This window comes from Varanus komodoensis, unplaced genomic scaffold (assembly GCF_004798865.1).
Source record: "Varanus komodoensis strain SLA01 unplaced genomic scaffold, ASM479886v1 scaffold1, whole genome shotgun sequence".
Lineage (NCBI taxonomy): Eukaryota > Metazoa > Chordata > Lepidosauria > Squamata > Varanidae > Varanus > Varanus komodoensis.
This window is the reverse complement of record NW_025335268.1, coordinates 18,635,908-18,660,043: the sequence shown is the minus strand read 5'-3', so window position 1 is coordinate 18,660,043 and position 24,136 is coordinate 18,635,908. Positions and strand designations below refer to the sequence as shown.

At 40.8% G+C, this 24,136-nt stretch overlaps 1 protein-coding gene across 1 annotated transcript; it reads left to right on the top strand.

The window, feature by feature from the left end:
* Positions 1-318: 318 nt before the first annotated feature.
* Positions 319-23,829, top strand: LOC123033492 (opsin-5-like). The gene is made up of 6 exons (XM_044450107.1): positions 319-439; positions 7,895-8,100; positions 16,510-16,609; positions 18,565-18,669; positions 19,793-20,016; positions 23,386-23,829. The coding sequence occupies exons 1-6, from the start codon at positions 319-321 to the stop codon at positions 23,827-23,829; spliced, it is 1,200 nt and encodes a 399-aa protein (XP_044306042.1).
* The last annotated feature ends 307 nt before the right edge of the window (positions 23,830-24,136 follow it).

The window sequence follows — 24,136 nt, the reverse complement described above, 5'->3', positions numbered from 1 at the left end:
CATTCACATTGTTGACATAGTAAAGCCAGTATAGGCACATAGTCTCTCCAGGGAAATGACAAAAGACCCTGATTCCTTTGTCTCATCACAGATTGTTGAACACTAGTATTAATAGATAGGATTAGCAAATACAAGCAGGCCAGGAGGTTGCAAAGCTCCTGCTTGTCTCCTTAGATTCCCCTCTGCCTTATCAGTCTTGCCTCTCAGCTTCCTTGAATATAGAGAGCAGAGGTTTTAGTAAGGTAGAGAGGTCAGTTTCTTTCTCTTTGTCCACAGAAGCAGGAAAAAGGGCAAGTTCTGGGTCAAGGACCATTGAAAATGTCTCTTCAGGTTTCCCCTCAGGCACCATGGAGGAACAACAATATCTCGTTTTTGAACAAAGATGTTCCCGTCTCAGAACAAGGAGAAACAATTATTGGCTTCTATCTCCTGGCACTTGGTATGTAGTTTGCACAGGTCGTGCATCTATGAAAAGGTTTGAAAGGGGTTGACTTCTATTAAGGGGGTTTCTTATCTCCCTTCATTAAGCCCTAAGAAGACGGCATAAACTGCCACTGCTTTCTTCTTTTATGCTAAAAACAGAATAGTGATGTGTTTTATTAAAGATGACATTCAAGTATTTCGGAGGGGGAAGAGAGGGCAATATATTCAGTACCGTGGATGTAAATTGAAATATCAAACTGTAAACTGATTAGGTTCCATTCATTTCAAAGGGATTAAACTGGCTTGAATCCAAATACTTAAGCAGGTTGCATATAATCCAAGCTTCTCTTCTACTAAACTGCAATTAAAATCAACAGGCTCCTTTAAATATTTTTCAGTTAATGAAGTTTTGGAGACTTTCAGCTAAATGTGTGCTTTGGAATCTAAGTAAGTCAAATTTAACTTGCATGGCTTATATAAGAAGAGTAGGTTGTACATCTTTAATCAAAAGAAAACTGTTGACTCCTTGGAATTTGCCAGGGTTACAGATTTTGACTTTATGAGTTAAAGTTTAGAAAGATGTTGGCTTGAAAACATTTCAAAACTTTCAGCCAAAGGCACTGGTGGAAAGAAGTTGAATGCTTTGCAGGTAATTTCTGCCCATTTGTCTGTTGATTGACTGAGTTTGTGATGGGCATCCAACTGACTATACTGTTTTGCATCCAGAGTTAGATTTAATTCCAACAGTGTGAGTCAACCAAGGAATCAGCTGTTGCTCAGGACCATGGCAACAATGATGTTGCATCACAGTGTGACAACCAAACTAAGGAAGAAATGCCAACCTGTCTTGTGCACTTTTGGCTGTTGGGAAAGTTTGGAAGTCAAATGGTCACATGTGATCACAAGGACTTTTTAGTGGAGATATCTGTGAATGCTGAGCAACTTCAGGCCTTCCATACAAAGTTAATTGACTCTCAGAACAATTACCCTGCTCATCCTCTGTTTTAGACTGCCACTTGGATTTGGCTTATGGAGCTTAAAGGATATGTTTGCTTATGTGAATTACACTTTTTGGTAAAAAAGTACCTTTCAGAATTCAGCTGGCATCAAAATACATAGCCATATATGTGGGCACAGGAGAGTGGTCAGAGAGATTAGCATTGCTCATAAATTTAACTAATATTTGAGATTTTGACTTGGTGAATTTATCAATTATTCAATGGCTTCTTCATACACTGAAGTTGGGTATTGCAGACAAAGATGATTTGGACTACAGTGACTAGTCTTTGTGAAAAAAAAATAAAGATGACTTTTATCACAGATGGACAATACTGAATATGCTACTTAGATACTTTGATTTAAGGTAATCCTTCTCAAGCTCAAGTACAGAAATATATGTCCTCAGACTAATTTAATAAATATTTCTGACAGTTGCTTGATACTCCAAAATACTAAGATTCTACATTCTGTTAACTAAAATTTGTATTTAGACTGCAGCTAAACGTAGTAATCTGATTAAACTTTGCGTATGGAGGAGTGCAACCTCATCATCCTTGCCCTTGATGCACGCAAGCCTCCAGTGCATCCTCAGAGCACTGATAGCCCTCAGTGAGGCAGACCATCGCCGCTGCCTCCAGGTCTTTCCTCCTGATTTTTACCTAAATGCCCAATTTTAGCTATCCAGATAAAGTTCTGCAGAAAGCAGGCTAGGATGGAAATAGGAAGGAGCCTCAGCCCATTTCCCTCCCCTCCTCCTGCACATGCCTTTTCTCCTCTCTGAAACCCCTTTGAATGTTGAGGGAGGCAACCAGAATGTTTCTCCCCACGCCAAGCTACATGCTGGGGGAGGGGGGCAGCCTTTAGAGATTGTAGAATATTGAAGCAGAATCAATCCTGTGACTTCCCGGTCAACACCAGGAAACCACAAGATTGCACCCTAGGTGAATAAAAGAAAGACTTCACTCAGGATCATTTATGATATGATTTCCTCTGTGTAGCATTTACTGTGTGAAAGAAGATCAAACTATGCACCCAGGAGATTAGATACTTTAAAAAAATACCCTACACTTCTTATTTAAAAATAAAATGACTGCAGTAGATTCTATGACTGTATGATCATGTTAAACAATTAAAACAATTTAAAGTGTGATAAATGTTCATTTTCTAAAGCAATGTTTAAAGTATTTGATGTAGTTTCACCTACAATCTTACTGCAGAAAGACAGTTGGTTACAGCATTGCTCTTTTCTGCCTAAAAGCATGCTTTTAAAAATTAGTGAGTTAGAAGTTTCTTTTACATAAGATAAAGTCTGCTTGACATTAATTCAAAAATGTTTTCAGATAGGAGTATTCTATTAAAATTAATTCACACTGACATGTGAAAATAATTTTGCATAAATTTAAGATCTCCTTTATTTAGCAGGACCAGAAAGGATCGCGTCTGATTTATAAATGCAGTGTTACAAAGTATCCAAGATGCTAGCCTTAAAATGAAGCCCCACAAGTGTCAGGTGGGATATTTGGGTCACCAGATTAGCCAGCAATTTCCAAGCCTACCCAGGCACACTAAAGCTATTTTGCATTGACCCCAACTCTCTACCAGAGTTATTGGTCTTGCATAATCTGAAAGTGTTTTCTGGAGCATGTTTAGCAATGACAGCACCCCTTTTACAGACCTGTGTGTAAAACAAAACAAAACCTGCCTGGAAATCATATATTGATTGTTGCATCTGTAGTATCCACCTATAACTCACCCATATTGTCTCACCGCTTCTTCCATCCTTCTACTGACCCATCCAGAGAAGCTGATTGCCAACCACAGTGCATCCAATTTGTCTGGTTTGTGTCTTTCAGCTCGTTTCCATCAACCATTCCAAGACTGTGTTTAGCTACCTGTTCGCCAGCCTCCCTGAAATAAGTAGATGGAAATGAAAGGTAGAGCTGAGCTGTATCCGCATGTTGGTGACATTTCATGTAGATATGAAAAGTCATGTGGGAGAAGCTTAAGATACTGCATAAACCATGGACTATAGAATAGAGCAACAGTCCCTCAGCACCACTTTCTGGGACCAATCCACCAGTTCTAAATTTCCACCATGCCTCCCAGGCTCTGTCCAAAGAGATATCCCAATATAAGATACTTTGTTCCTCTTCAGATGTTGATATTCCTCCCAAGCCTTGGTGCATCTCCCCTTTGTGCTTGGATTGTGCATGTTTTGGTTTCACACTTGGACAGTAAGTTCTCTATTAACGCGCTGAATCCAGTTAAGAAAAATAGGACGAACCTCTAACACCTAAAATAAATACTGCTACTCTGAACTATCAAGGATCAGATAAACTGAGGAATGTTCAAATTACCCCAAAACAGGAAACGTTATTCAGTAAGGATTCTCTGAACCATGAAAATAGGTGTAATGCTTATATAACTCATTTCTGCTTAAGTTGGGGGTGTTTTGTGGGTGGGTGTGTTTTCCAAAATGCTTTTCCTTGTCTTAATCAGTGGAATAATGAACTTCTACTTTGAGTGTCACTTCTTGCAATCACTTGCTGTATTAAATGCTTGCTTAGCCCTACCTCCTGTTGGCAATGGCAAGGATTTTACTATCTTCTGAGACTCCAGAAAATCTAGGACTTTTCTACACAACACTGTTAATCCATTGCATCTACTTTTATTTTATCATAGAACTGAGATCCATGCACTATACAGGGTGCATTTCCTTTCCTGCTTTTCCACTACATCACCTCTAATTTGTACTGTGGTAAAGACGATATTACAAATGCAGAACTGGAAAAAGCATTTTCTTTCACCTTAATGCATAATATTGCATTTTCCCTGCTCTAACATAACTTGCCAAAATTATTGCTTAAAAAAACGAGAGAAACCGGAATGCTCATGATGACAACTACTGAATGTGTGACTATCAAGGCATATGGAATGACAAGAAAACAGTAAAGCTCCTAATGTTATCCTGGCAAGAGTAAATTGATTTAAAGTATAACCAGTTGCACCAATTAATTTTTTACTTTTAGATCACTTCCTGAAGCACAGGCATGATTTTATTTGCCTTTTTATTTGGCAAGTAGTAATGGATGCGTGGGACTGGAGCAAGATGCTGCAGTGTAGTCTGCTCTTGCTAAGACAGTGAGCACACACAAGTGTTGACACTTGCGTTCCAGTGGGAAGATCAGTGGCCTTCCGGAGGAGTAGCCATTCTCCACTGTTGCAACAGGAACAGTGAGGAGACTCGTGGCAACTTTACTAGCAAGAGCAAACCATTTTAATTCTCTGACTTGTGCATATATATTTGAATATCCCCGGGATGCTCATTTGCTGAGTACGAACATTTTTTATAAGTGCTATTAGATTTCTGGACCAAAAACTTTACAGCACAGAACATGCTTTGGAAAGCACCCATTTTGTACAAACATACTAAAATGAAGTGCATTTACTGAGCATTTGGTCTTTCTTACTGAGGGCTGTTTATGAGCTTGCTTGCTTGCTTGCTTGCTTGCTTGCTTTCCAGTATTTTTATCCCGTCCTTAACAATGTCTCGAGATAGTTACAATGGCTTACAAGTTGTAAGACTTACAGAACAAATACAACAAACATAATAAAATAAAATAAAGTGAAATGTGACTAAGCATGACCATTAAAAACTAGTTAAAATATTTAAAAATTAAAATGCCAGGCAAATAAAAATGTTTTTACCTGGCACCAAAAAGAATATAACATTGGTGCCAGGCAAGCCTCTCTGGGGAGTGCATTCCACAATCAGGGTGCCACCATGGAGAAGGCCCGCCTCCAGGTATTCACCCTCCTAACCTTTAGATGATGTCACAACCTAAAGTTTTGCTTCCATTTTTAAGAGCACTTTTTAAAAGAGCAGTCTAAAAAGAGCAGGGGAAATGAAATATTACTTGCAAAATAAAACACTTTTTCCTGTGTGTGTAATTGTTCTGTGACACAAGTGCTGCCTAGAAATTATGTGGCAGAAGAGCAGTAATGGAAAGCCTCATTGTATAAAAATCAAATCTCAAGTCTGCAAAGAAACCAAAAGTAGATTCAAAAGATTAACACCTCATGTATAAGCCTACTAGTCACATTTTGAAATCTATACATTAACACTGGACAACACTGGACATAGAATCATAGAATAGTAGAGTTGGAAGGGGCCATGAAGGCCATCAGGTCCAACCCCCTGCTGTTGCAGGACACCATGTTATACCATCCCACTCAGATGGCTGTCCAGTTTTGCCTTGAATGTCTCTAGTGTGGGAGAGCCGGCCACCTCTCTAGGCAACTGGTTCCACTGTCATATTGCTCTGACACTGAGGAAACTTTTCATGATATCTTGCCTGAATCAGGGTTTGTAACTTGAACTGATTACTCCATGTCCTACATTCTGGTATCAGTGAAATGAGATCCCAAGTGTCCTCTTTGTGACAGTCTTTGAGGTTCTTATAGTTTCATAACACTGGATCATTTTTGTCGCCCTCCTCTGGACCCTTGCTAATTTTTCTGCATCTGTCTTAAATCTTGCTGCCTAGAACTGTGCACAGTGTTCCAATTGGGGAGTATACGGGAGCTAATACTTCTCGTAATTTGAAAGTAATACTTTTATTAATGCATCTCAAAATAGCATTTGCCTTTTGTAGTTGCCTCACATTGTTGGCTCATATTTAGCCTGTTGTTGACAATTATTCCGAGGTCATTTTCTTTTTCAGTTTTGTTGAGTCACATAGTCTTAGAAACATAGAAACAGAGCAAGTCAGAAGGGGCTTCCTGGGCCATCTAGTCTGACCCCTGGCTCCAGCCGGCTCCACTCATGGCATACCTAGCACTTGCATGTCCAGCCTATCCTTAAACACCCTCACCAATGGGGCTTCAATGGATCTTGTATTGGTGCATTTAGTTTACCTTTCCTAGGTGGAGGACTTGGCACTTGTCCCTGTTGAATCTCACTCTGTTGCTTTCAGCAGAGCATTCCAGTTTATCAGAATAGCCTTGGATCTTCATTCTGTCTTCTAGGGTGCTCGCTATTCTACCCAGTTTTGTATTGTCTGCAAATTTAATTATTTTCCCTTGTACTTCTTCATCTAAATCAGTAATAAAGATGTTGAAGAGAACTGGGTCCAAGACTGAACCCCACAGCTCCCCACTAGTTACCTCCCTCCAGTTTGAGAAGGTGCCCTTGATGAATCCTCTTTGAGCCCAATTTAGCAGCCTATGTTGGATCCACCTAATAGTTTTTCTATCTAGTCCAACTTTGCTAATTTGCTTATTGGAATGTCATGGGTTAGGGTTAGGGTCATGGGGCACTTGATAGCTATCCATAATATAAGTACAATGGCTAACTCTGGTACCTCTTCCTTGAGGAACACCCTAGATCAGATGGCAGAACCTAGATTGTATCTATAGGTGGAGTGGCATGAAAGGAAGGAAATCCAAAGCTTAGCACAGACAGACAGACAGACAGACAGACAGACAGAAAGCCAAAATCACCTGAAATACTGTAGCTTTCAAAAAACAGCCTGATCTCACAAAGCACTCCTGCTGCTCAATTTATCCAAGCCCATTGAAGGACAAGCCACCAGTGGCTATATTACCTCCAGCATCAGAGGCAGTATCAGATGTTCCTCTTATGCCCTGCTTGTGGGCTTTCCCCAGGCAGCTGATTAGCCATCATGTGAAAAGAATATTAGGCTAGATAGGACTTCAGTCAGATTCAGCAAGGCTTTTCTTAAGTTCTTGGCATATTATTAGTCTTTCACCAGTAGCTACATAACCTCACAGATGGAGTATCTTAAGTTGTTTCTTCCCAGAATCTGATTTTCAGATAAGAATAGAGGCTTCGCTCAGCTCTCACACCTTCACATTGAGGACTATCATAGGACCAATTGTTCTGCAAAAGGTCCCTGAAGAATTCTTTGTAGCTTATTATTACATGCATCTAATGGAGAGATTAACGAATATACTCAAGCTCCCTCAATCCCCCCAAATGTGTTAAACCTTTAGATGGTTGTAAGCTTCTTGATAAGCAGATGGTCCTCATCTGCAGGCTGGGAATATAATGTATAGCTTTCTAAATCCTGTCTAGAAATTTATGAAGGCAAGACATTATCCCTTGAAGCTAGATTGAAGCACGTACCTCGTCTCAAATGGACAAACCTCAAGAAGATGCAGAAAATAACTAATGAAACACAGGGTGAAAATTATTATATGAACCACCCTGAAGGCATCAGCTATTCAGCAGTATAGAAATGCAGTCAGTCAATCCATCGATTAATCAAATAATGCCTGTATAATATGCATGACTTGAATAAATGCTATAGAAACACAGTTGGGGTTATCTGGATCTGTTTAGAGCTAATCATGAACTAGGAGTGCATTTCATGTATTTGCTCTATGAACAATGTCTTACTTGGCTATCCCTATTATCTCTAGTATTCATAGCTTTTGTTTTCTATTGCAGGTTGGATGTCTTGGTTTGGAAACAGCATTGTAATTTTTGTACTATATAAACAGAGAGCTACCCTTCAGCCCATGGATTATCTCACATTTAACCTGGCTGTATCCGATGCCAGTGTCTCTGTCTTTGGTTACTCTCGTGGTATCATTGAAATTTTTAATGTATTCAGAGACGATGGATTTCTTATCACATCAATATGGACTTGTCAGGTAAGAGCTAAATGTTGATGAATCGTGCAGTCACGGGAGGCAAATGCCACACAATGTAAGGCCTAGCACTGGAAAAGCTGAGGCTTTGATTGTGCACTCACCACTCCTAATCATGGAAGATGACTGGTGCTTTATATGACATCATCAACCTTCAGTATTTCTGACCACTGTCTCTAGTTTCTTTGTGGGTAGGCTGTGAAAATGCAGCCTTTGTTGGAACCATGAGGCAAAGCAGAGTCTCTACCGGGGTGGTTGCATTGTGGAGAGTCAGTGTGGTGTGGTGGTTAGTGTTGGACTGGGGACCTGCAAAACCTGGGTTCTAGTCCTCACTTGGCCATGCAGCTCACTGGATGAGTTTTGGTCACAGGGTTGTTATTGTATGGATGAAATGGAGCTATGTAAGCCACCTTGGGTTCCTCATAAGAAGAAAAAAGGCAGGATATAAATGCAAGGTAATAATAACAATATTGATTTTTGCTTTGGTCTGTTACATCACAGCGGTACCTAGAAGTGATGTATAGAAAGGCAGGAAAAGGAAAATAGGGAGGGAAAAAAGAATCCAGAAGCAGAGGTACCATGTTGAAAAGCCTCATCTAGAAAAGCTCCAGATGCAGATGAAATGCGGCCAGTCTTGTGCATTCGTTCCTTGTCTTTCCAGTGCAAATGTTCCCCATTCTTTCTGTTTGTAACCTCACCCTTAGCTATGGTGCCCAGATTCATCTGGAGCCAAGTCTGACATTGCCTTGAAAACCCTGGTTAAGAGAGAACTTGGTTAGTACTAATCATGATTTGTGTCAGGTCAGATGTGATGCTAAACTTGGCACATGCGATCTGTGACTCACAAAGGTAAATGCAGTTCATTGACTATATATAGTGGCCTACCAGGCAGTCAGTAAATGTTCCATGTTACCATGAGTGCAAAATCAGGAGCATCGTGAAGCACCTGGCAGGTCAGGACAGGTGGTGGCTGGGCTGGGTCTGCTGCATGGATGGATGCAGCTCTGCACAGAATCATGATCAATGCAGAGAAGAGTGGGATGCATTCATGCCAGCCAGAGGGGAATGGAAACTCATGAGCTCACAACCCAACAACCCATTTCTTATCTGTAAACCCAGCAGTCTCTGAAGCAATATCTGAAAGGACCATAATATCGAGTCATCCATGAAGCTCTCCATTCCTTGCCCCATCACAGATTTATTTCTAATTTTAAAAACTTTAAAAGATTAAGCATTAGGTTCTTGTTCTCAAATTCACCACTGAACAATTGCTCAGTGGGCAGAGAAAGAAGGAAAAAGGTGCTTCCTGGACCCACTCAATCTTCTTTCGGCCTCGTTGCCCCCTCTGTCCCTGCACCCCATCTCTAGCCTTGTTATTTCTGTATACCCTGCCCTTTTCTTCATATTTTCTCTCCTTTTCCTGACCATAATAATCTTCTATCCTTTCTTTCCTAACTCCAACCTTACGTTTTCTCTTTCATTCACCTTTTATCTTACGGTTTTTCTCCACTCCCAGCATCTAGCCTAGCCATTTCTCCTCCGCCTTTTAAACTAATTGTTGGTCCCCTTCCTAGGCTGGATCTTCTCTCCTCACCACCCCTTTGCTTTCCGCTATTTCCCCCTTGCCGTCCTATTTCCACTCCTCTTAACTAGCTATGATCAGCCATTATGAGTCACCACATCCTTCCACAGAACTTTTTTTTTTTTTTGGTGACACCCACAGCAGTTTGTTGAATTGCCATTTATGCCCACAAATTTTAAAAAAAAAAAATGCGGACCCTGACTGGCAGGTGTACTGGGTCTCTGTGTGTATGGTATTCTTTTTTATTCCTACTTAATCTTATTTTCCTTTGCATCCTCTTTATTGTTGTTATCCACCATGTGACCTTATTGTCCTTGAAGTGGTGCCTGAAGTGTCCCTAAAGGAAAGCACTTGTTACTTTCATTATGACCAATTGGAGCATTAATTAAAGTGTTCAGCATTGGTACATGTGACTAGAGGTGGGAAAACATAAATGCCTTCAAGCCAACAAAGCTAGCTTGAGTGTGGGTTCTTGTTGAACCATGGTTTGTTAAACCATGAGCTATCATGTAGCCTGAATCTAGCCATGCTAATAAACCATGGTTTGTTAATCATGAACAACCCATGAAGATAACCCTTGTTCGCAGTTGGGTTGTGAGCTGTGGGTATTTCATGGTTAACAAATTCTGGTTTGTTAGTGCAGCTGGATTCAGACAACATGACTCTGCAATGCTGTTTGAACCAAGTCACGTAAGAATCATTTAAGAGGAGCCTCTCACAACACCAATGGCAGGAGATAAGAAAGGGTTCTTTGCTCAGCAGAGTGTTCTTGCTTTCCTGATCAGTACAGAGCACTTGCCTGACATGCTGACGGTCCCAAGTTCAGTTCCCTGCATCTTCAGATAAAACTGGAAAGCTTCCCTGTCTGGGGCCACTTCCAGCACTGAGCTAATTGAACTTGCTCAATATCAGGCAGGTTCTTAGATTGCAGAAAAACTCAAGCAAGTAAAGCCATGGGATCTTACTCGCATATACAATTTACTCAAAATATGATTCTCTTTTATTGGGGGGAAATTATATTTAGATAGGAGTGCAGCTAAGTACCTTTAGGCTCTGTAGATAATGCTTTTAGAAGGCATTTTTAAAAACTCTGCACATTTGTAATTTCCATGTTAAAGTCACATATATCATAATGAAAATAGGAATACAGTGGTGTTTGCTGACCAGATGCTGACCTGTTTGCCACTGTCCCAAATACCTGTCATGCCTTGGTTAGTAATTGAAAGCCCCTCAGGCTGTCCAGCCCAAACTGTTGGTTCAACCTGAATGGAAGCCTGCAAATTCATTACCAGCTCTAGCTGAAGTTTGAAAACCAAGCAGGCGATATTGCCAGTTTGAGTGTGGCTTTTTCAGGAGGTTGCACATTTATTTGTTTATATTTTAGCTTTTTTCCTGCAAGGTATCCAAGGTGGTTTACATAGTCTTTCTCATCTCCATTTCACTTACAAGTTATGGTATCATATAATCTTATTCCTTTAAACCAAATAGTGCCAAATATGTCAGAATTTGGATTTTAAAAGCACTTGCTTTTGGCTAAGATCCCGTGTACAACTAGGCTGCCAATCTGTATCAGTCACTTGTTTCTGAAATCCCATTGAAGTCAGTAAGATTTAAGCACCTGATCTGAGTGCAGGATTCCAGCTACTCACTTTTGCAAAACACTTCCAAATGGGTGATTTGTTTCATAGTCAAAGTCTCACTCTACTTTGCCATAAAAATCTAGGGTAAACTCTACACATGTGTAAGATTACATTGTTTAATAATAGAAATCAGAACTGATGGAAATGCTAAAACACATGTTCCATTATTAAAGTTTCATGAAAAACTGTTAGTCAAGGGACTTTGTAAATATTTAATTAAAATAAATGCCTGTAGCAGAACATATGAGAACATTGTCCATTTTTATATTAAAGAGCTGTTGTTGCCAACATTTCCTGAAGGAGTAGCATAAGTTAACTACCACCTAATTTGTTGAGTGATATTCTGGCTATGTCAGATGACAGAAAAAACTGTGTCCATCTACTGTCAAGGCTTGTTTGGCTGTTGCCTTAACTGGCTTTAAAGAACAAACTTTTGCCAATGCTAACATTCATGTTTTAAAAATATTTTTAAGCAGCAACAAGGAAATTGAAAATGTGGTGCACAGTCATAGCATGCGATCAGGTTTTAATGAGAGGTCCAGTGGCAATATTTTGAAATGAGTGATAACATTTTGAAAGAAACACACACAAACATATGCACACATGAATACATAATATGACACTATGTTTACAAAACATCTTTTGCACTTAAACATTAAGTAATGCATATTTTAAGTTATGTTCCTTGAAAAACAAACATGATGTACATGAAAAAGAGCTCATTTACCCAATGATCTGGGAATAATGTCTAAAGATTCATTCATAAGATCTTCAAATAAATGAGAATTCTAATTCAGTATGGGACTACAGACATTTGGACCTGTAAAACAACCAGGCAGAAATAGCAGAGTTTCTACACTACAGATGCATTCATATGTCACAACAATCTACCTGGGCAGATGATCAGGCTCACTGTGAGTTGTTGGTCCCCTTCATCCTGCTTCTCCCCCTTTGGTCCTCCTGCAGCTATGCCAGGGGACACCTCAAGGGAGTTGAGTTGTCTCTCTGCTCCCTGCCACAATCACAAGCTGTTTCAGGCCCACTGCAGCTTTTTTGCAGTTAAGCCAGCTGTCGCGGTGGCTTTTGTGATCCCCATTTTGATAGCTGTCGCAGCAAAATGCCCCAGCAGCACTTTGGAGGAGACTGTCCACACTAGCCAAACACACACACATATATGCCAACCCTAAATTTGCAGGAATAAAGAACCTTGGGTGGGCAATGTGCAGTTGGAGGCCTCCTGAAAAGTATCCGTCCTGGGCATTGACCCACAAAGGCTTTAGGTAAGATTATTTCTCATTTGTTTCCACCTGACAGCTGTTAAAAGATGAGCTGTCAATTGTATCCAAAGGCACGACTGACCTTTGCTTGCGAAAGGGTGGCGTGTCATTAAACTGCTTCATGGCAAGGTCCCATGGTGGCTGCTGCTGCTGCTGCTGCTGCTGCTGCTGCTCCTCCTCTTCTAATCATGTATGCAAAGTCTGCCCTCATTTCTGTACTTGTTCCTGAAACTCTGCCAATTCAGAAACAGACAAAAGTGGGAGCAGCTGTATGTACAGGAGCCATCCCTTTGGCTACTGTCAGGGTGAAGCTTTATTTTTCAAGTTGGATTTAGAAAGCAAATTGGTAAAAATTCTTTTGGGCCAGGAAACTATACAGTTATAGAAGGTCTATATATCTGTATACCTTACTTCCAAAAAACCCCTACACCTCTGAATGGGTTGACTTGCACTTTTGCATATTCCTGAGGTGGCATCAAATCCGTCTTATGTTCGCATCTTATACACATGTCTAACCCAAACTTGTGTTCCATGCTACAAATAGATTCAAGCATCTCTCAAGTCCAGTGCCCTACTTTTGTAATCAGGTACCCTTTCAGACTGTGGTTCAACGGGGCACATGGGCCTCCAAGAAACAGCTCCCTCACTGGGCATGTGGATCCTTTTGCCTCAGTATAATTGGACAAGGTAGACTAATGAATGTCAGCTGTAAAGGAACTGACAAATCCAGTTGACCCTAGAATGTTGGTTGTTTTTTTTAAATCTCGAGACAGAGAATAAGAGAGGGAGGGAGGGAGGGAGGCCCAGAACCCACAAAGGCTTCTGTCCTAAATGTGCTTACTGCCTCAGGGAACACCATGGGACCAGGTGAACATTTTTAGGATTGCATTCACAGTGACCTTCCTGTTCATTGCATGTCTTGTCTTTGCAAAGATTCAGCATACTCAGGGGAACCCCAAGCATCACAGAAGTGCAAAACACGGTTTTAAAAAGCATGATGGGATAATCCTTCCCCAAAACACTCCAATGAAAGCAATGCATGCTTAGTAGCCATGGGAGAAAGAGTGACCGTTGGAAAAGAAGAACACAACATGGAGCTGAGGAGTGGAAGGCTCTGAAAGGAGGGAATGGCTGATGAAAAGCTCTGCACAGGAGCACTTCTTTTAGAAGTGATGCTTTCCTGCAGCCCACTGGTTTCTGCCAGTCACCCAGGACTAGCATAAAATGCAGGTATACAGGTCATAGCTGAAATACAGGACATTCCTGGAGATCCATGCCTATATATAGTTTATTATTCCTGACATTTGTGTGAGATGGAAATAACTGACAGCCAGTCCATGCATCTGACAGCTCTAAGAGCATTAACAGATAAAACAGGTGGTAACAGTGATGCTTATTCACCTCACCTCAACATCCTGATTATCTAAAAATGGAGTCTTATCAAACATCAAGGCTTAGCCAAAAGCAGAAAGGGAAACCTAAAAGGTGTTTCCTTCTCTAACATTTTCTGTTTCTAACATTTAGATAGGGAAGATGGTCTGGAAAGACTTGCTCCCTCCCAGAACTTCTGCTTCAGTACTTGTGGTATTACAAAGAGCAAATGTATGGCTTCCATGAAAGGAAGAGATCTGGATCTAAAATTGTCTATCACATCATGAAGTAAGAGATGGCCTGAGCATCTAATCCATTTACATATATAAATGCATCCCACAAGTAGGGCTTAGGTGTGCAGATTGATAGTACCAGCATTACTGAAACACAGTTTATCTCATGTCCATATTAGTACTATTTAGATGTGATCTTCTTTATGCAGCTAAAATGGCAGCACCCAGGAGGGAAATATTAGCACTGGCTTCAGGAACTCCAACCCCAATGAAAGTACAAAAAAACTTTAGAAAGAAAACCCTAAAAGGAGGGAACCCAAAGAAAACACACTGAAAATGAGGCCTGTTCCTCAGCAACATCATGAGACTGAATGTTGAGAGGGAAAAGACAGGGAAATGGGTAAAGTTAGAATACAAGAGAAGGGCTAGACTCCATAATGGGGACCATCCCACACTGTTTTCTGCAGATCCAGCTTGTTTGTGGTATATTTTGCTTTTTCATCTGAGTAGCTTTTCCTCCTATGGTTTGAGGGAACTATTAGGCCAGACCTACATGAATTAATATCTATATTTAAAGAGTCCCTGCAATTAACAGATTTAATTTAAATTTCAGAAAGAATGTCTATGCTGCCTCCCACTCTGGGATTGATAGAAGGCCACTTTTGCCCTTTGGCTGAATGGGGTAGAATCTGAGAAGGAATCAGCAACAACCACACTCCAGCATATAGTTAAGAGCCACTGATGTCAACTGGACATGAATGCAGATAACTGCCTTGAACTGTGCCCCAATCTTTATCTATCAATTCTCTAAAATACGCTCCTGAGTCTCACAGTTGTGCAAGTGAGCTACTTGGCTTTGTTAGGCCCTACAACTCTCAACACCACCCCCAGTCAAACAAAAGAGATCACTGAGTCTTCCATGATTGTCAGACTGGGAAAGTGGAGGCTGCGTAGATGATTTGAGGAAAAAAAATACCCTACTGATGTGTGCACACATTCTTTAACACACCCTGTCTTCCCCTGTCATTCATGCAAACAGACCATAAAATCTCTTGATACAGAAATTATGTTAAGGAAAAACAGAATAGCTGCACCTTGTCAACTGACTGGTAGTATTTGGAGCCCTTCATCTTAAAGCACTGTCCATCAGTCTTCCCAAGACTGCCAGCTATTACCTCACCTGGATTTGATGAAAGGGAGAAATAGATCTGGGTAGATTGATGGTGCCTCATTCCACACCTCCAGATAACCTCTTCCAGTGGTTTCACATAGTTATTCAACTCCAGGCAGGAGAAGAATGGACTCAAGAACCCCGTGGTATAACTCCACAGAGTAATAATCCTCCCCCCACCATCTTCTGAAATTGGCCATGCAGATAGAACCACTGCAATAGGACCAACCCAGATAACCTATCCAGAAAAGCTACCAAGATGTCCAAGAGAATCAACAAGGTCACAGTCTCCCAGAAAAGGTCATCCAATAGGGCTACCAAGGCAGTTTCCATTTCAAAATCAGGCCTGAGGCCTGACTGAAAAGTATCTGGCCATTTCATTGAGGGTGCCTGGAGCTGACTGGCAAGCACCTACTCAAGCAACTTGCCAAAGAATGGAATATTGGCTGTGAGCCTAAAGCTGTTATCATCATCTGCACCTGGTTGAGGTTTTTTTTAGGAGTGGCCTAATTGCAATCTCCTTTAAAGAAGGTGGCATCTTTTCCCAGGATGTTGTCCTCTCCATCTCTGCCCCCAGTTTTATCCTGACAGAAATTCTTGAAGGCACATTAGACTCAGAGGTTACCAAGAGAGCTTAAAATATTTGTGTAATTGTGCTTAAATTAAATGATATTTTAGCTCATTCTAAAATGATTTTTAAAACATGTCCTTTATCTTAAAGGAGTTGGGCTACAGTTGAATCAGTACTAAGCTTGTTTAGCCTGCCTCACTGATTAAATTCAACAGCTATTAGGAGTTCTCAGCTTTGCCTGCTTCATGTGCTTTCTCCCTGCATGGAATTCTTTTCTTCTTTACTTTTCACTTCAGCAGCTTGGGAGTTTAGGAATGTGTGTTTAAGCATGTGCTTGCTTGTTCATTTATTCTACACCTCAGCCACATCATGGCACTCCTGATTTCTCAGAAGTCTATCTGTTCACTGATCATAGGGATGATAACTTCCCTTGACATGTGATATTTCACTGATACTAAAATGCCTGAAAGAATATGAGATCACTGGAACAATGTGAGTATTTGTTATTGCTCTTGGCGTTCTCAGGCTGTGCTGTGGCAACCATTCCTTTGCTGTTTGTTTTTCCAGGTGGATGGGTTTCTAACGCTGCTGTTTGGTCTTGCTAGCATTAACACACTCACAGTGATTAGTGTGACTCGCTACATAAAAGGGTGCCATCCTGATCGCGGTAAGACGCTTCATGGTCTTGTGCTATTAAGGCTTGATTTCCTAGCACATGTGTATTCATCTCTAAGGGCTTTTCTATACAAGGTACTTATTGTGCTCTTGCCATTATTTACTCATAGTTCTTTATGGATTTTTAGACAATATTGTGACCCTCCAGTTTAACTCTTGTGTCTAACAAGCATTTTCAGTTAGAGTAATGAAAAGGCAGCTTTTAATCATAAAAGTGAAAGAAAGTGTGACTGCCTCCGGAGTGTCTGCACTATGCCATGGCGCCACCTGGAGGATATCCAGTGGAAAATCAGGAAAGGAAGGCTGCTCTTTCAGTGCTTGCATTTCAGTTCCGTCATGAGACTGAAAGTAAATTCAGAGGATTAACAGCCAGTTAGCAGTGTCCTGTATCTTTTAGTACATTATAGTGGCACTATTGAAAAGGTTCTTTATAAAGAATTTAGGCTATCCACATTCTTACAGTGTGTTACAGACCCATTGGTATGCCATGATAAAGCATAGTTGATTGTTACAGGAATGAGTTGCAGTGAGCCTCAGGTTCAGACATGGCCCCTTCCCTGGTAAGGCCATAAAAAGATTGGAAATTTCCATTTTAGAAGCACCACAGTCAAGTTTGAAAAATTCAGGCAAACATGCTGTTTTAAGTATGATTAATTGAAACAAGCCAACTACAAACCATAGTTTGTGAACCATGGTTTGTTTCAATTACCCAAGAGTTTAGATTAGCTACAGTTTAGGGTTTGGACACTTGTGGTTAACTACCTTTTCTTGGCTACACCAGAGTGGGAGAGGGCTTTTAGCAGCGAAGGCACAATCCTCCTCAATGCAAAAGAATATCTTAGAAATCTTCAAGGTGGCAGAAAGGTGAGAATAGCCTTGAAGTATTGGTGCCACAAAGGGGAAATCCACCTCACCACTGAAGGAATCCTTTGCAGCCTGCTTTCTTTGGGGCCAATTCTCCCCATCCTTTCAGTGACAAAGGGCCAACCTTCTCATGGTGAAAGCAATCCTGGAGTGGGCAGAATGCGCTCTGCAGGATGCATGAGTCTGCCCAGTCCCACACACACATTTAGTTCCAGGCTGCAGAGAAGCAGGCAAGAGACATACCCTCCCTTTCAGTCACTTGAACTTGCAGGCCAGTTGCAGACTTGCATTAACATGTCCAACTTTTGTCCTTGGCACTTTCTGGCATGGGGTGCAGGCAGGCGGGCAGGACATGCTTTTTTCTGAACGCAAATATTTTCCAGCAAGAGTAATCAATCAGTCCATTGATTGAGGCCCTTTTCTGCTTGGTTGCCCCCAGTCTGGGCTTTCAGGATGCTTGAATTTTACAAACAGGAAATCAGCAGTGACTGGGGCTCTGATGTCAGTGGGGTAGAGTATCCATTCCAGCTTTCAACCTGAGCATTAAAGGAGCTATCCATAGTGCTGAATCCATGTTGGTAATATGTTCCAATATGATTGGAGCACCATTAATAGTTCCTTTAGGGTTCAGTCTAAAAGCACCATCTCACTGCCACTGGAGGCACTAGCCTGCCCTGGAGGAAATCAGATATGATCATGTAATTTATGTTGTATTCCCTTTTTCAAAAATAAGGGTACACTAATCCTGAAGCCAGATGAATAGGGAATTGTTCATATTCATTAGTGCAATTAAGGCTTAAGAAGAGGGAATATTCCTCAGAAACTTTGTTTGATGTCCATTCGAGAGACATGGAATAGCTACACCACCAGACCAATAGTTCTAATAGTTCTGTAAAGTCCTTAACATTGCACCTTTTAAAATATATGCAGCTGGCTTAAGTCTAGTTTTCTAAAGACCTTCTGTGTTGGTAACATTTCTGGCTCTCTAACTTCTTGATGCACCTTACTTGATTACAATTGCATGTCTTCATCATACAATTTTAAAAGGTGTGAAGTGTCCATTTCTCCTGGTGTGTGTTTCAGGACATTGTATCAGCAATAGCAGCATCTCTGTGGCCCTTTTTCTTATATGGATAGCAGCTTTCTTCTGGTCGGTTGCTCCAGTCCTGGGATGGGGCAGTTACACAGGTAAAAGGTTTCTCTCTGGGACGATAGTAGGCATTTGTGGAAATCAAAATGGGAAAAAACCATCCTGAGGCTTTGTGTGAGCCATCCTGAGGCTATATAGCAAGGGGGCAGCATACAAAAACTTTAAATAAATAAATAAATAAATAAATAAATAAAATGGGTTTGGGTCTAGATTTAGTAATAGGTTGATTATATTCATTGAAGTGAAAGGCCATACATTAGTCATGAGTTCAAATTATTTCAAAAGATCTTCTCTGACTAAATCTGAATCTAAGTCCTAATATCTATTTGGATGAATGATTATTTTACACTGTCTGAAGTAAACTTTCAGGATGCTAGTGTTAATGCCTTGATTTGTTTTCTAAACACAACTATTCTAGATTTCAGGATGAATGTTTTTAAGATTTAGGCTGCAATCCTGTACCCACTTATCTAAGAGTAAGTCCCATTGAACCCAATGGGAGTTACTTTTGAATAGACTTGTTTAAGACTGTGTTATTTTAAAAAGTGGTTTCCATAGTTTCAAAGTACAATTTCCTGGAGGGCTTACATATATTTCTGGAAAATCAATATGCACTTCCAATTCTGACTTTGCATTTTATTTTACTCAGAGGGAGTAATATAGACTTGCTCTTATAAACTGTTCAGAAAGCTCCTGAGCTGTGAATGGTATATAAAACCTCAGAAAGAAAGCAAGCAAGCAAGCAAGCTTTTCCAGAGGCAGCCATAGGAGCACTATAATATTAGAGTATCTAAATGTGGATACCAATAGATCCACTCAGTGGAGGAGACTGGAAATTCAGTGCCAAGTACATTTTTAAACCACTACAAAAGTGTATAGTTTTTCTGTATATCTAGTATCACCAACTTCGGTGCAGCCCAGTCAGTTTCATTTCTGTGCTGAAATGACAGAAGATAGGTCAGAGTTCTTGCACAAGAGCAAAGCTGAATTACAGGAGAATTAGAGCAAAACTCTTTTTACAATTGTAGGAATTAGGCCATTGTATTTTTTGTTTTCATTTGGATTTCTAAAGCGTAACCTGCCTGCATGGTTAAATGTATTGTGATGTATTGTGACCTGTTCTAAAAAGTGAATCAGTAACTGAGTCCCTTTACTTCCCAGACCGCATGTACGGAACCTGTGAAATAGACTGGGCAAAAGCCAACTTCTCGACAATCTACAAGTCTTACATAGTGTCCATCTTCATCTGCTGCTTCTTCCTACCTGTGTCTGTCATGGTTTTTTCATATGTGTCCATCATCAATAGAGTCAAGTCAAGCCATGTGTTAAGCGGAGTGGGCGATCCAACCGACAGGCAGAGGCGCACGGAACGAAGCGTCACAAGGGTCAGTCTGGCCTCTCCTTTACTACATATGCAAACTGCAGACTGGTCTGGTATGCTCTGTTATCCTGGAATCATTAAAATGAAATTTAAAAAAATCTAGTGGTTTTTTAAAAATCCTATTAAAGAAAGGCAAAGGATCATATTAAATGATCGTACGGATCATATGGATCCACATGATGGATCATACAAAGGATCATATGAAAGATCCATATTAATATGGATCATATTAAAGAAAGGCAATGAGAAAAAATGGAAAGAGCAGAAAAAATAGCAAATGATGATTTGTTTGATGTGGCAGCAGCACTTTGTAGGACTGAGGCAGGGAGCCAATGGCCATGGAAACAGGTCCTAGGTGAGTCTCCCCTGATGGATAAGGAACTGCAGAGGCACAAATGGGACCCACACCTGCAGCTCCCCCTCCTGACGCAAAGGTCTGTAAGGCACACGCACAGTCCTTTGAAAGAAGGTGCTCTCATACCTATCTCAGACCTTTTTATTTAAACGTCATTTTAATTGTTAATATTATTTATTGATTTTATATATTTGGCCAGGACATCTCCAATTATATTGTTTTATATGATTAATTGTGCATTTATTTATTGCTGTGAGCCTCCCCGAGGCTTCGGCGAATGGGGCGGCATGGAAGCCTGCTAAATAAATAAATAAATAAATCTCTTGTGGGAGGCTGGCAGGCAGAATTTATCAAACTGGCCCTTGGCATTTCATTTCCCACCCCGCACCCCCAGTCTTTCAAGAAGTTCTGTTTTAGAAAAAGGCCTCGGGCCCTCAGCATTTGGGGATCCAGTTGCTTCACACAAACCCTGTTGATTTAGCACCCTTGCATTGAAAGCACCCTTGCGCACAGGGCTTTTTTGCCCGTTAAACAGCTGTTAATCCTCTGCATCTTCTTTGCCCAAACAGTCTCTCCTGCTCAGCCTAAGCTCCCTCACAGGGTTGTTGTTATTGTGGGGATATAAAGGAGCTATGTAAGCTTCCTTGGGCTCCTCACAAGAGGAAGAGAGACAAGATAAATATGCTATGTAATGTAATAATGTGGTTAGGCTGGACTGAGAGTGGGTGACCAGGCCAAACTCACCCAGTGAGCTTCATGGCCAAGTGGGACTAGAACCCAGATCTTCTGATTCCCAGTCCAACATTCTAACCACCTCACCACACTGGCTCTTGGTAACAACGTCACAACATATGGTTTGCAAGCACTTGCCTCACTCTGGTGCTTGTCACTTGTAACTGGCAACTGTGGGTAGAAATACACAAGACAATTCCGTCAACCAATTCCATAGTATCTGAATGAGCAAAGTGGTGCAAATGGGATTCTAGCTCTGCATTTGTATCAGCCGAGAAGTCTGTGTACTTTTCTACATGAGGCCTTTAATACGCAGTTGTCATTCCCTACTCTCAGTTGTTGACAGGTTCTTCAAGCAATGTTGAGACCCTCCAGTTTTGTTTCTGTGTCTAGCAAGCACTTTTGCTAAGAGTTTTTAGGGCACGAATAATGTGGTATTATTTGAAAAAGAGAAAGAGAACAGTTTATTTATTTATTTGGAAGGCTTCTATGCCACCCCATTCGCCGAAGCCTCCACTTGAGTAAGTCTACTATATCACAAAACCATCTAGAGCAAAAGTAGGAATGAAAAGCACGCCACAGGTAGTGCTGAGATCTCAGTTTTTCAATGGAACAGAAAGTAGATACAATGATTAACCACCTCATTTAGAAATGCTGAAAGGGGAATCCACCTTTGCTAGATTGGAATTACTATTTGATTTTTAAGAACTACTATTGTGCTTTGCTTTTTAATAAAACTCAATGCCATGAACAGTCAAATAATTTAAAATGCCAGTCAAAGCACAAAACAAATGCTCAAATAAACATCAGCAAGAACAACTGCAAAAAAGAAAACCAAAGAGCAACAAATAGCAAGAGGAGCACAGGAGCACAGGAAAGGTGGAAACTACCCATCAGAAAAGGCTTTATGGGACAACTGAGTTTTAACAAGGTGTTGGAAGACTAATAAGGCTGAGACTAAGTGGGCATCCCTGGCTTGGGCACTTCATAGTAGAGGTGTTATGACTGGGAAGATCTTTTTTTTTAAATAAGTTTTATTTGAAATTATAATCCTAAAAAACAAAAAGAAAACTACAAACAACATCCGTCATCAAAAACATTGAGCCCGTTGGGTCAGCCCCCACACCCTTCTCTTTCCATTTATGATAACTTAAAAATATATTTAAATCTATATGAAGTCCCGTTTCTCTAGCCAATAATAAAGAGTCCCAAGTTTGACAGAAGTCAGTATCTTCCTTCTCCTTCAATAATAAAGTCAAACTATCCATTTCTGCACAGTCCAGGATCTTTTTTAGAATCAGTTCATCAGTGGGTAGTTCTTCACTTTTCCAGTGTTGAGCGAATGCAATCCTCGCCGCAGTGATTACATGTAAAATCAAATATATTTCTTGTTTACTAATGTCCTCCGGTATAATGCCTAATAAAAAAACTTCAGGTTTAAAAGCTAAGGAGTTTTGTAACATTTCCTCAAGCCATTTATGTATTTTAATCCAATACTTTTTCACATTATCACAAGTCCACCACATATGATAAAAAGTACCCAATTTATGTTTACTTTTCCAGCATCCATTTGACATATTTGGAAACATCTTAGCTAATCTATTTGGTGACAGATACCATCTATAAAACATTTTCTACAAGTTTTCTTTATACGAAGTTGCTAATGTTACCTTGACATTTCTCTCCCACAGCTTTTGCTACTTTTCTAATTCAATATTATATCCAAATGACTGGGAAGATCTTGTCGCCTCTGCCTGTCCTGAAAACGGCAGACAGCAGGGCAACAAATACCTCAGCCTCTGCTGGTAAAGGGGGTGCATGGGAGGCAGTCAGTTCCTGTCATACCCAAGTCCAAGTCTCTTGGAAGTTCAGCAAAACTGGCTGCTTTAGGCTGCTAAATATAAATTGGGCTTGGAAAAAAAATAGGCAAGCAATGCAAACTAAGAAGTGCTATGATGCACTCAGTATAGCATTTTGGACCAACTGAGGAGTATAGAGGAACTACTACGTCTCGTGATTTGGAAGTAATATGTTAATGCACCCCAAAATAAATAATAAATAAACAAATAATAAATAAAGTGGCATTTGCTCTTTTGGCGGCTGCATCACATTGCTGGCCCATGTTTAACCTATAGGCATGATTAAGGACTGAAATTCTTATTCCAGCATTTATTGTATCAGTAAGGTATAAATCCAGGCAGTTCCCAGGACGGAATTCTTTGCTGAAAGCTCTTGGGCAAGGAAAGTGAAAGCAGCAAGCCTCCCTGTTTCCTCTTCTCTCCCTAGGTCTCCATCGTCATTTGCACGGCCTTTATCACGGCCTGGTCCCCCTACGCAGTCATCTCCATGTGGTCTGCCTACGGCTACTCTGTGCCTAATCTGACCAGCATCCTCGCCAGCCTTTTTGCCAAGTCCGCCAGTTTCTACAATCCCATCATCTACTTTGGAATGAGCTCCAAGTTCCGGAAGGATATCTGCATCTTGGTGCACTGTGCCAAAGAGATCAAGGACCCCGTGAAGCTCAAGCGGTTCAAGAAGCTCAAGCAGAAGCAGGAAAATTCACCTTCTCACAGAGAGGGCAAATATGCCGCAGATGTTCAGCCTGCTCTAAGTCCTGATTCCGGGGTGGGGAGTCGTTCCAACACCCCTCCCCCTGTGAACCAGGAAGTGTATTTTGGTGCTCTTGAGACCCCCTCCAACAATCCCAACATTGAATGTGACAGACTGTGAGTGAATTGGCTCGTCCCTGTGGTCAGCGGGTCAATGCACACAATAGAAGACTGTTTTGCCAGAGCCCTGCACCTCTGCCCTTTCTTCTAGCTCAGGCTTCCAAGCCTGGTGCCATCTAGATTTTTCCATTTCAGGTCCCAGTATTCCGCTAGCTGGGGCTGATGGGAAACAAAGTCCAAAGCAGCACCAGGTCAAGGAAGCTTGTTCTAGCATGAATTTGCTTGAAATGTAGCAAGAGACCCAGAACTAGACTTCAAATCATGCACGATTTATTTAGGAAGGTTATAAAACTGCTGTGTAGCCGAGT